General features: G+C 39.8%; 1 protein-coding gene across 1 annotated transcript in view; it reads left to right on the forward strand.

The window, feature by feature from the left end:
• Nucleotides 1–9165, forward strand: part of LOC111875420 (protein transport protein Sec24C) — a 43481-nt gene extending 34316 nt beyond the window's left edge. The window contains exons 14-18 of the mRNA XM_023871660.2: nucleotides 1022–1223; nucleotides 3909–4103; nucleotides 5346–5537; nucleotides 6296–6489; nucleotides 8666–9165. Of these exons, the coding sequence (XP_023727428.1) occupies nucleotides 1022–1223; nucleotides 3909–4103; nucleotides 5346–5537; nucleotides 6296–6489; nucleotides 8666–8806 (924 nt within the window). The 3' untranslated portion in view covers nucleotides 8807–9165. The remainder of the gene's footprint in view (nucleotides 1–1021; nucleotides 1224–3908; nucleotides 4104–5345; nucleotides 5538–6295; nucleotides 6490–8665) is intronic.
• Nucleotides 9166–12770: the final 3605 nt, after the last annotated feature.

Here is a 12770-nt window from a genome sequence, read left to right on the forward strand (position 1 = left end):
CAACATTTTAACTCAGTTTTTGGTAGATTTTTACGTGACTAACATAAGGCTACTGTGGAAGTGCCCATTTCGGTTACAACGACATTCGTTTATAACGACACTATTTTTAGGTCCCTTTGATGACGTTATAACCAAGTTCTACTGTATTTGTGTGTTAGGAATTTTTTGAACTAATGTAAAAGTAGTAGAATAAGGTGAATGAGTAATGTTGTGTTTTCATATGTTATTGCTCTAAGCTGGGATAGGTCAGTTAACAAGACAGTAATGGGAGTGTGACTGGGGTTCAGCTTGTGGCAGTTAGAAATTTCTCTTATCAGCACTATATTCTGACTAGCCATGGAATCTGCCTAGCTTCCTGTGCAATTTATACTGGAGGCCTTTCCCCAAGGATAGATACTGGCTGAAATATGAAGATAATGAAGAGGTTTAATGGCAGTTAGTGACAGATTTTAATTGGAAAGACATATCAGTTTATACAGTTAGAGGGAGCTTTTTGCTGGTGAATTTCAGCTGTATAGTGCAGCAGAGAACACATGATGTTTTGTAAACACAAAATTATGCTGTAGTATAGAATGGGTGGAAGGTATAGTAATTGAGGCCAACTGTCTTGCAGAACAATTAATTTTTTTTTGGGGGGGGGGAGATATTCAAATGAGTATTGAGAGAATTTGTGGTGTGTGTTAGGTGTTATGCTAAAGGGAATGTTGGCCTCAATTTTATCTGCTTCAGGGACTACCGCACCAAACTGAAGTTCCAGCATTATTTTTCTGCACATATTGCAGGACTTGCATACAAAATCTATATGAATATCTGGTTATAGAAGTTATGACCATTTGAGTACAAGTATACATTTATGTCAGTTTAAAACCGCATCTCATCTGTGTTCACATAATTTAAATTGATTTAAATCTCCCATCACAGAAGTATTGAAAGAAACCTCCAAAGAGATCATCACATTGTACAAAATATTCCCTTTGGACATCAGGGTGAATGATTTCTCACAAATACAAATATGTTGCAGGCTCTTGCCATAGAAATCAAGCATGATGACAAGCTCACAGACGAAGATGGAGTCTATATTCAGGTTGCTTTACTGTATACATCATGTGGTGGACAGAGGCGCATACGCATCATCAATCTTTCACTCAAAACGTGCACAGAGATGGCTGACCTCTATCGAAACTGTGAACTGGATACACTTATTAACTTTTTCTCTAAACAAGGTACATAATTCATGGCCTTCTTGTTATGCATTATTTGTTTGCATGTATCATTATAGTGATTATGTAAATTTTTCTGCATTCACATTTCACTTGTCACCAAGTCTGACATCGTTATGGAAAGAAAAGAAGACTGAAGAAAATTCTATCATTTCTTTAATTCACTGAACTGTTTGGGCGTAAAGGTAAAAGTTATCCCTGGGCTTAACTAATTAAGCATTATGCCATGAAGGCATATGAGGGAGTGGATGTATAGATCCACATTTTCTTGACCTCTGCACTAGTGGCAGGTGAGTGGCCCAGCCTTATGCCCTGGCCACTTTACCCCTTGGAAAAGAGACTTTGGTACCCTTGGATATGAGGCTGGGTGGCCCCCAGAGCTGGTCTGGATGATGCAGAGAAGAGAAAATTCTTGACCCTCTTGGGACTGGAACTCTGACCCCTTGGTCATCCAGCTTGTAGTCAGTCGCTATACTGACTATGCTATCCTGGCTTCTTTTGGCCTGAAGGTAAAAGACAAAAATGGAATATTTGACAAAATTACATAATGAGGAGCTTTGTAATCTGTGATCTTCACCAAATAACGGTAGGAAGACCAAATCAAAGAAGATGAGATGAGTAAGACATGCAGTATGAACATGGGAGGTGGACAGTGCAAGTCAATTTTAGTTGAAGATCCTGAAGAGGAGAGGTCATTTTGGAGGCTGAGGCAGATGAGAGGATAGTACATACTGGGACCTTACAGGCATGCAGTGTAAGGGTGTGGACTGCATTCAACAGGCGTATGATAGCATCACTTGACAGATTATGGTATCGAACCTTTAGATTTCATAAAATTTGAGGAGAGGTTATAGGCCAAATGAGTGACTGTCAGCTTCTGAAGGAGGCTGCTGCTCCATCAGACTTGTAGGTCTAAAGATAAAGTACTGAGCGTCCATCGCAGAGGTCTCTGGTTTAACACAGTCCAGATCTGCTATGAATATTTGTGCATGCCATCCACATCTCTCCCAACCAGCAAGGCAACTGTTTTGTAGAATAGGAGAATATTACACCCCAACTTCCATAATCATTTCAAGTAGCATTCTGCTTGCTTATCGCCTGTATCAGCCTTCTTGTCATTGAGAATAATAGGAACTCCTTCCACCTTCAAAGTGAATTCCTTCGGTTTTGTGATTCAACCAGAGAGCAGGGAGCTCAAAAGACCATAGCTTGAGGCTTTAGGGAGAAGAAAGGATTGAAGTCTTCTAAGTACTTATATTGAAATTTTTTATGCTGTGTTATGTTTAGAAAACAAATTCAGTGACCAGAGATTAGGGGTGTATGAGGAAGTTGGGTGTTAACAGTTCAGGCATTTATTATTTATATAGCAAAATTTCTCCAAGAAACATCAAATAAAATGGATATACCACTTCCTGAAGTAGAACCCATCTGGACACAGAGTGCAATTTTCCTTTTTTATTTGGTATTTGGGCTCTTGAGGGGCGAGGGAGGCAATGTGGAGAGTCTGACCAAGCTTATCAGCTTACATCACCTGTCATTAGATCAAAGGTTCTTAAAGCCACCACATTCATTTGTTCATGAAACAAGCTATGTAGCTGTGTCACTGGACTTTTGTTATGTGCATGCACACTGGTGGTTAACAGGAACACATTGGTCATGAGAGATATGATAAGTTACATTTAGCAGGCTAAGCAGTGTTTTTGATCTAGCTAATTGCATTCACAGACTCCCCTGTCTGCATGCACTTTGTGTTTTATGGACAGGGCCAGTACATTTATGTCTTTAGTTCACTTACGGTTGAGAGGAAGAGAGAGTAGGTGAACCCTTACTGTGACAAATAGATTGTGTTTACCCGTCTGAGGTAAACTTGTGTGTAATAAGATGACCCATTTTCTAATTTATATTTTAAGGAAAAATATTGTTATTTATCTTTTTCTTTTTATTATTATTTCTACTGGTGTGGGACTAAGTCCCTTGTACTGCGGTCACTTCTGGCCTATTGTACCAGCCCCAGATGATGTGTGAGGGTGATTGTGGAGCAATTGGTGGAATGAAGATTGGCAGGGGAAACTGAAGTACTCGGAGAAAACCTGCCCAAGTGCCACTTTGTCCACCACAAATCCCACTTGACCAGACCCGGGATCGAACCATGGCCGCCACGGTGGGAAGCCAGCGACTAACCGCTTGAGCTATGGCGCGGCCCATGTTATTTATCTATATAAAAAGTACATATTTTCAGATTTTTGGAATGGATATGAAAGTAGTAGAACCTGATTAATATGGTATGTACAGTAATTACTATTGGTAGAGAAGAGCATCTGCTAGACTGAACCTCCTTTCACATGACTTCCAGGCTATTGAGACAGTAAAATATGGTCATTAGTCACACAGGGCTCAGAACTGTGCCTGCAAGGGCTAGTAGCAACTTACGTGTACAGTAATTGGGAAGAAAGTACTTAGTGTACTTGCATTAGTGTTTTGGCGAAGTATTTCCTGTGGTGCGTGTTATAAGCTTCCTGATCTAATTAGTATATAGTTATTTACATATATATTTGGGTGTACATGTACAAAGTCTCCCCCCATCCCCACCCGGTTTGAGGAATAATACAAATTTATGTGCTGTTGTAGATAAGTGATTGAATGTTTACCTCTGAAGTACAGTGCTTGCTTGATATTTTTGTCTTACAGCGGTGTTTCAGTTGTTGGAATCATCACCAAAAGCAGTGAAAGAGAACCTAATAAAGCGGTGTGCACAGATTCTGGCCACCTACAGGAAGTACTGCTCAAGTCCATCCTCAGCAGGACAGCTGATATTGCCTGAGTGCATGAAGTTGCTCCCACTGTATATGAATAACATCCTCAAGAGTGATGCAATTTCTGGAGGTAAGTTGGCTGCATCTTTATGGTACCATCAGTTACGTGTTAATTATACTGGCAGCATATAGCAGAGAAGGCGAGTAAGAAGAGCTAACCATCTGGGAATGTAGAACATTTACATTTCTGTTTATTCCAGAGTATGAGATCCCCCCCCCAGTAAATGCCACGTAAAATCTGCATATATCTTCCATTTCTAAGATAACAATAGTAGCAGTAATTTCTCCTGCAGGGTCAAGATGGATTGAAATCATCAGCCTCAAAATTGCAGAATTTCATTTTATATTCCTACTTTATGCAGTTGAATTTTTCACTCTCTATTACTTTAAAAGTTTAATTTGGATGGTAAACAATGAAACTTCTTTCCCCAGCCACAAGTTAAAGTCACATCCCTGACAGCAAGGCAGTATTTTCGTTTATATTGGTTGTTATTTTACATGGCATACATTCTTGTGGGACTGCCACTGTGGTCTAGTGGTCAGAGTTCCTGGCTACACATCCAGAGGCCCTGGGTTCGATTCCCAGCGCTTCCAGATTTTCTGAGAAGTAGTGGGTCTGGAACGGGGTCCACTCAGCCTCATGAGGATAATTGAGGGTCTATTTCAAGGAAATAGCAGCTCCGGTCTAGGAAACCGAGATTAATGACCATGGGGATTTATTACACTGACCACGTGACACCCTCTATCCGCTAAAGGTGGCACTAACTTCACTGACAAGCAGCAGTTGGTCAGTTGGTATTGTTCGCTTGCGGGCTAAAACCACGGAGTTTATTTGTTTTACCTTCTTGTGGGCTTATTCTTTGTGTGGTATTTTTCCTCAGAAAATATCTTTCCATTTGTTATTTCCAAATTTGACCTCTTTACCCTTACACTCATATTAATTTTAATCATAGTAAGAATACCATCCAGCGTGACATACATAAGGTAATTAATTTTGCTGCCTTTACATGTTCTGGTCCATATGATAATCTTCAGAAGGCCTACATTAGAAGAAAGTGTTTAAAATTATAATAACTTACAGTTTTGTCTAATATTATAAAGTTATGTATACATTTAGTTACAAAAAATGAGGTGTGAGCATCATTACAGTGTCTTCTAGATTCTCATCTTGTCATGCAACCACAAGACAATCCATAGAACATAGAAAAAACAACAGAGATACTACTGTCAACTGATGTAACATCTATATGTGCTGCAATAGAAATAACAAACTAAAAATGTTTCCTTATATCTGGGTATGTATTAATTATAGGATCTGACATGACTATTGATGATCGGTCATTTATAATGCAAGCAGTCACAATAATGGATATACCATCATCTGTTGTGTTCTTCTATCCACGACTTGTCCCTCTTCATGAAATTGATGTTGATTCTACTGAACTGCCTACTGCTATCCGTTGTACATCAGAGAAGATCCGGGATGATGGTGTGTACTTGCTAGGTGAGTTCTGATGCAGGTTATTTAAACACTAATATGAAATTAATTTCTTAAGTAAATAATGACATATTAAATAAACAGTGAAAGAACCTTAGATGAGAGTTGAAGCAGCTGTGATTCGACAACTGACATAGCTTCTGTTTTTATTCAGGAAAAACAGAGATTATGGTTCTGTGGTAATTATTCTTGGCAGAAAGAAGACGTGAATATTGATTGTTTTAACCATAGTCTTGTTAAATCAAGGTGTGAGTTCTGGAAGGTAAAAAGTGTCTTACATTATATGTAGGTTATTTAATAAGTTTGAACACACTAATTATGGGTGGGGGAACAGAATGTTACAGTACCTACTGCCTGAAAGTTGTAGACAACTTCAAAATAGCAACATTTTTTACTTTATTTATGGAAGCCTCATGTCAAATTCACATTTCTTCCTGCAGTTAATTCATTACGAGTATTTACCTCCACTGAATTGAAAGCTAAATATATATTTTACCTGGTAGAAGTTTGCATGACTGCCATGTTGGTAAAATTGATTGTATTGAATTAAAAGCTCAAGTAGAGGTAGCCTCCAGTGATACAACATTTCAAGTTTCATGAATATCTATAAGACATAATTTGATTATAATATTGATCAAGTAGCACAGTACAAGGTCTGTTGTCACAAATATCTTTGAATTTTCTTCGTTTATCAGGAGGCGGTAAATAAACACATACCATGGTAGGATGGACCCATTGAAAGTATGCTGTGTTCTTTGTTACAGAAAATGGAATTCACATGTTTCTGTGGATTGGGCTGAATGCTGGTATGGAATGGGTGCAGAATGTGTTTGGTGTTCTCTCAGCTGCCCAGGTTAATATTGAACGCACATCATTGCCTGAGCTTGATAATCCTCTTTCTGTGAGGATACGATCAGTCATTGATTCAATTCGCCAGCAGAGACATCGATGCATGAGGGTTAGTATCCATTGTTTTTTCACTGTAGTTGTAAGATTTATATATATATAAATTCTGCTTTCATTAACCCTGTCGCTGGTGGCTTAATATATATACAGGGTGTCCCAGGAGGAATGTACCAGACTTTGGGAGGGTGTTCCTTATATTAAAGTATGCCAATATAACCCAAAACACCTATGTCCAAAGTTGAACGGTTACAGAGATAATGGCCAGAGAAGTGTGAAACTTTGACAGGTGTTACACACTTGTTGATTACCAAATACATATTAAAACTGGCAGGAATATGTGGTTTCTGTAATATTAATAATGTACGTAACATCAGACTAACTTGTGAGTGACATGAAGCCATTAAATTTAACTACAAAAGAACTTGCACACCATGTCATATTTGTCCTTAGGGTTCCAAGCACTATACATGACACATGAATGGCAAGCACTGACGTAACCTGTGCATTCTGTTATAAGGCGACTACATAACTACTAAAATACAGTACCTGCTTTATAGTAATTGTTCAAAGTGTCATACGCCAGCTGCAATGCAGTTTTTGGCACGCATCATGAGGGATTGGGTAGCAGAAGCAGTGTTGCCTGGATGGTGACGTATGTGTTCTGCCGCTGCAAAAATACGATCCGCAGTGCTTCTAATGAATTGACCTTAGTTTCATAGACTAACGTTTTCATGTGGCCTCAGAGATAATAATCTAGAGGCATAAGATCTGGCGACCTCGGTGGCCATGCAATGGGTCCACCACGACCTAACCAGCGGTTAGGGAAAGATTCATCTAAGTAGTGTCTCACATGCTGAGTGTAATGTGGGGGAGCCCCGTCATGTTGGAAGTACATTTGGCTCCTTATCGTTAACGGGATGTCTTCCAGCAAACATGGTAACTCATTCCTCAGGAATGCTTCATACGTGTTTCCAGTTAAATTGTTGTGAAACACAAAAGGTCCGATCAACCTGTTCCCAAGAACACCACACCATACAGTCACAGAAAATCTCTTTTGGAATTTCATTACCATTATCTCGTGTGGATTATTATGGGATCAAGTATGCACAGTTTGTAAATTATTTACACCGTCCCAGGTAAAAGACGCCTCATCACTGAATAAAATGACGCTTAACAGTTCGGGACGAGCTTTTATCCAGTGGCACAAATCCATACACTGAGCATGGTTGCCTGGTTCCAGATGTTGTACCCTTTGATCATGTTAAGGATACAACTCTTCATCATGTAAAGTTCGCCATACCTGCATACGTGATACGCCGATGCGAGAGGCCATTCTACGAGTGGAGAGATGCAGACTTCTCTGAACCATCTCAAGAATGTTCTCTCGTGTGTTTATCATTTGGACATCCTCCCTTTCAGAGTGCACAGAAACGCTCGGAAGAGAACCAGTATCACCCACTGTCTGGTGAATTCGCGTAAATACACTTCGAGATGGAATCCTTCGATCGGGAGAACGCCTTTGGTATTCTTCAACAGCAGCACGTGCATTGCCACCGCAAAATCCATACACAAAATGCATATCACAGTATTCCACATGTGAAAACACAAAAGGCATTTCAGCAACTCCGCACAACTAACCTACCAACCATTGACAACGTACCCTGAAGGAAGCACATAAGCTTACGGCTAGTGTGAGCCGTCATCACCACACTTTTCTCAGGTCATTATCTCCGTAACCGTTCAACTTTGGACATAGGTGTTTTGGGTTATATCAGCATACTTTGATATAAGGAACACCCTCCCGAAGTCTGGCACATTCCTCCTGGGACACCCTGTATTGTGTTCCTTAAAATAAGTAAGTACACTGTTACTGCTCCAAGAAAGTATTCCATATGATGCTGCAGTCTTTGTGAAACATTACCACTATGTGTAGCAGCTATCCCATAGCACCTTTCTTGCATACTTTTGACATGAATGAAACAGTCCACAGAAATAACTAAACCCTGTAGACAGTACAGCAAACAATAATACACAAACAGCAGACTTACAACTACAAAGAATCAAGGTAGAAAAAAGAGAGTATATTAGTTTCTGTTTCTGTTCTGTGCAGAACCCCACTCCAGGTTCATATCTGCGCTGTCACCTTTATTCCTTGCCCCCATTGATAGCAGTTTTCATATAATTGTGTTTTGATGTTTTGGTAACAGGATTTATTATTATATTTCCAGTTAACCTTGGTCAGGCAACGGGATAAATTAGAAATGGTGTTCAAGCATTTCCTGATTGAGGATCGTGGTTTGGATGGCTCAGCATCATATGTAGATTTTCTTTGTCATATGCACAAGGAAATACGTAATCTGCTTAGCTAGAAGCATGCCACAGTTACAGCACAGCAACATTATAATGTGAACAAATCCAGAACCCAAGGGTATAATGCTCCAAAGGGTCACTGAATTGACAGCAGTCGAAAAGCAACTGCGAACATTTTGTTCTTCCCATTATACTTTGTCATGGCCTTCTCTGAAGAGCAACACCAAATGAAGCTCAGTGTTGGAAGGGACAGAGTTCAATGTTGTGAGTTGGACCTTTTTAGTAAACTCGTATGTTTCTGCTTACAAAGACACACTACATGGAAAAGGACTGTGATTGTGCATAATATTGAAATGAAGCTGTCTTTTTATCATTATGGATAACTTAAGTTCTTGGTTATACTACACATACCTGCAGGAAAAAAAAGTTTGATGCAATAAGGATTTTATTATAGGAGAATGTATTATACACGGTGGGCCAGACTCAGTTACGCAGTTTTTGATTAGATGTTATTTTTATTGATAAATGTTAACAGTTGCAATGGTTACAAAAATGGAATCGCACACACGTCATCGATTTTCAAGATGCTGGTCAACCTGGGCACCACCTAAGTCAACACAGGCTTGCAGACGCAAAGCAATATTTTCACACGCCTTTCTACACATATTCACCGGAACTTTATTGAACTCCTGCACAATCACCTCACGCAGATGTTTCACACTGTCAATGGGATTAGCGTACACCTTGTCTTTGAGGTAACCCCAAAGGAAAAAGTCTGGTGGGGTGATGTCGGGTGATCGGGCTGGCCACTCCACAGGCTCTCGATGGCCAATCCAGCGTTAAGGAAAAACTTGATGCAAGAACGTCCGAACAATATTGGTGAAGTGTGGTGGGGCCCCATCTTGCTGCCACCACAGTTCATCAAAGTTCTCTCTCCTCTGAAGTTCTGGGATTTCTGAGGAGATGATGCCAGTTCCACAGCAACACGTGCTTGTGTGTCAGCAGTTCGGACAGTTCTCGGCTGACCAGGATGCTTGGGATTCAAAGCACTGGCAATTTCATAAAACTGCTTGTTTATTCGGGCGATTGTGTCCCTGTGGACTGCTGGCTGTCCAAACTCTTCCAACATCCTGCGCTGGACTTCTGATACATTGTTGGTAACTGAGAAAAGGCGCACACATTTTACACGCTGCTCGATAGACAACAGTCTACCGGCCATGATGTTTCCTCGACATGCACTAAGTAGGCAGAGTATTGACCTCGTTCACAGCATACCGTATGATGCTGCCATCTATCAACAACAAAAGGTACTTTCCCATTATCCCGTGTGTTGTTGGATTGGTTAGTTATTAATGATCAAAAACTGCCTAATTGAGTCTGGCCCACCCTGTATACAGATGGACAGTGTGCAAACAACTCTGATCAAAGTGGGCTTTAAGGTTATTAAAGAATAAGGAAAAGCAAAACATATGCATCTATTGATAGTGTTTCAGGAATATTTTTTTTTATTTATAGATAGATATTAATTGAAATTCTCACAGAATTATGCAGCTGCCAAATGTAATTGTTGATGTGTAATAAAGTGATTATAGAAACACTTTGATTCAGTGACCATAAATTTAGAGCCCTTCAAGATCAACAGCAAATGTATTTAAGAACTGTATGATATTGTGAGGGTAGCAGAATGTGAATACTAATCTTTCGTCTGACAGGTTGTGGGCTGTTTTTGTAAATAAGTATTGCTTATGTGTGACTGACATGGGGAGAGGAATTCAAAGAATTTTGATAATTTTTGTTAAAGAGAGATACTTCAAAATGGATATGAGTGATTTCTCCCTTTTATTTCTTCATCTTATATATCCATCAAGTCCTACCATCTTTTTTGCCTTATGTGAAATTTTTGTTTATGTAATAGTTAATTGAACAATAAAAAATGGCCTCTTGGGTCTCACATTTTATTGATGTAATTAAAATAATCTGAATTTTCTGTTCATGTGAAATGTACCATACAAAATATGCCCACCTTTTTCCTTTACATCATGAATAATTCTGTTATGAAATATTTTATTTTTAAGTTGCAGGATTACAAATATTTTGTCAGATTGAATTTTTCTACTACACCTCTGGTTCAGGAACTGCCACTCTGTCCTTTTGTATTTTTATATCTGTTTGCCTTACGAGATCCTCCTCTCCTTGCTGCTCAGCTCGCTCTTTGGCCTTCAAGCGCTTCATGTGAATCGTTCACAAACTTGTACCACACTACACAGTGTAATATTCCAGGCTTATGGTGTTTGTTTTAATTGATTTTTCTTTCAGTCTGTGTGTGACGTTTCATTTCCTCTCCTTCCTGTCACTTTCCATATCATTCATTCTTTATATGTACACACACAAGCACATACACACAATTTGCCTGTCATTAATTTTGATTTTGGATCCATGGAATGTAATATGTATACTACATATTTAACATCTTTGTTTTTTTCTATGTCACACGCTGCTTTCTCTCTCTCTCTCTCTGTAAATTATTATGTCACAATCTATGTGCGCACATGCACACACTAATCTCACTCATTCTGCATTTTTTATCTGTTTTCTGTCTTTCATTGTGTAGTTTTCAATTCCTCTTATTTTATTGTGGGGCCACATGGTAGCGTATTTGGTTGAAGCACTATGCTACAAGCCGGAAGGTCGGATCGAATCCTGATGAGGTCACTGGATTTTTCAATTCATCTAATCCTTCCAGCTGCACTATGCCCCTGGAGTCGACTCAGCCTCTAACAGAAATAGGTACCAGGAATATTCCTGGGCATAAAAGATGGCCGGCATGTAAGGCTGACAACCTTACCACCATCTATGAGCTGATTGTCCAAAAAGTGTGGGAGCTTCAACACCTCACAATCCTATGGGCCTCCACGGCCTCTTAGAGGGACACATTTACTCTTTTTACTTACTTTATCCTAATGAGGTCATTGGATTTTTTCAGTTGACCTAATCCTTCCAGCCACACTATGGCCCTGGGGTCCACTCAGACTCTTAACAGAAATGAGTACCAGGAATATTCTTGGAATGTTCTTGGGGGTTAAGGGTGGCTGGTGCATAGAGCTGACAACCTTACCACCACCTATGAGCCAATTGTCTAGAAAATGTGGGAACCTCAACATCTCACAACCGTATGGGCCTCCACGGCTTGTTACAGAGATACTTTTACTTAATTTATTGTTATACCTTGCAGTCCATTTATATTGTAACGTGTTTAGGTTACTGAAGATGCCATTCAGATTGTTAATTGGTTTATTTAACAACCTACAAGTCTCGGCTACAATTAATTATAACAATGTTACGGGTTTCCACACTTTACAAACCCTACACACAAATCTCTTCACACTGTCCTCAGTAGTCTACACGTATTCATAGTACAGGAGCTATACAAGTCTCTGTATTACACACTCCCAATTACACAATTACACATGTGTCTGGTTCTTCTTTCCATGACTGCTGCTGCTGCTTCCATTGTCTTCGGCGGCTGATCTCTTCACACTGTCAGGATTCACTCATTACAACTGAACTCGATGACTACTACAATTCAACTTGTAACTCTCCGCTGGCTAGATTCCAACTCAACTGTCTTCGTAGGCAGTGTAGTTCTCTTATAAACCCTCAGCTGGACAATGGGAAACGCCTCGCTTCCTTGTTGCCTAGTCGCTGTGTTTGCCGATAGCCTAGCAACGCTGTTGGGAGTTGTTTATGGCTACGTAGCAACTGCGGCGTCCCGTGTTACGTAATGGGTACCACTGTTTACTCGCTTTGCCTAGCAACTGCTGTTTACTCGCTTTGCATAGCGACCAGCGTGCTTGNATAACAATGTTACGGGTTTCCACACTTTACAAACCCTCCAAACCGCAATGTGTCACAATATATTGTATTTATCTGTCTACTTTCTTTCTGTGCCTGTAAGATTGATATCAGTTAGGTAGAGACAGAAATAGTCAACCAGAAGCAGGAAGGCTGGGGAGGCAGTGTAGA

The sequence above is a fragment of the Cryptotermes secundus genome, unplaced genomic scaffold (genome assembly GCF_002891405.2).
Source record: "Cryptotermes secundus unplaced genomic scaffold, Csec_1.0 scaffold115, whole genome shotgun sequence".
In the NCBI taxonomy this organism is placed as follows: Eukaryota; Metazoa; Arthropoda; class Insecta; order Blattodea; family Kalotermitidae; genus Cryptotermes; species Cryptotermes secundus.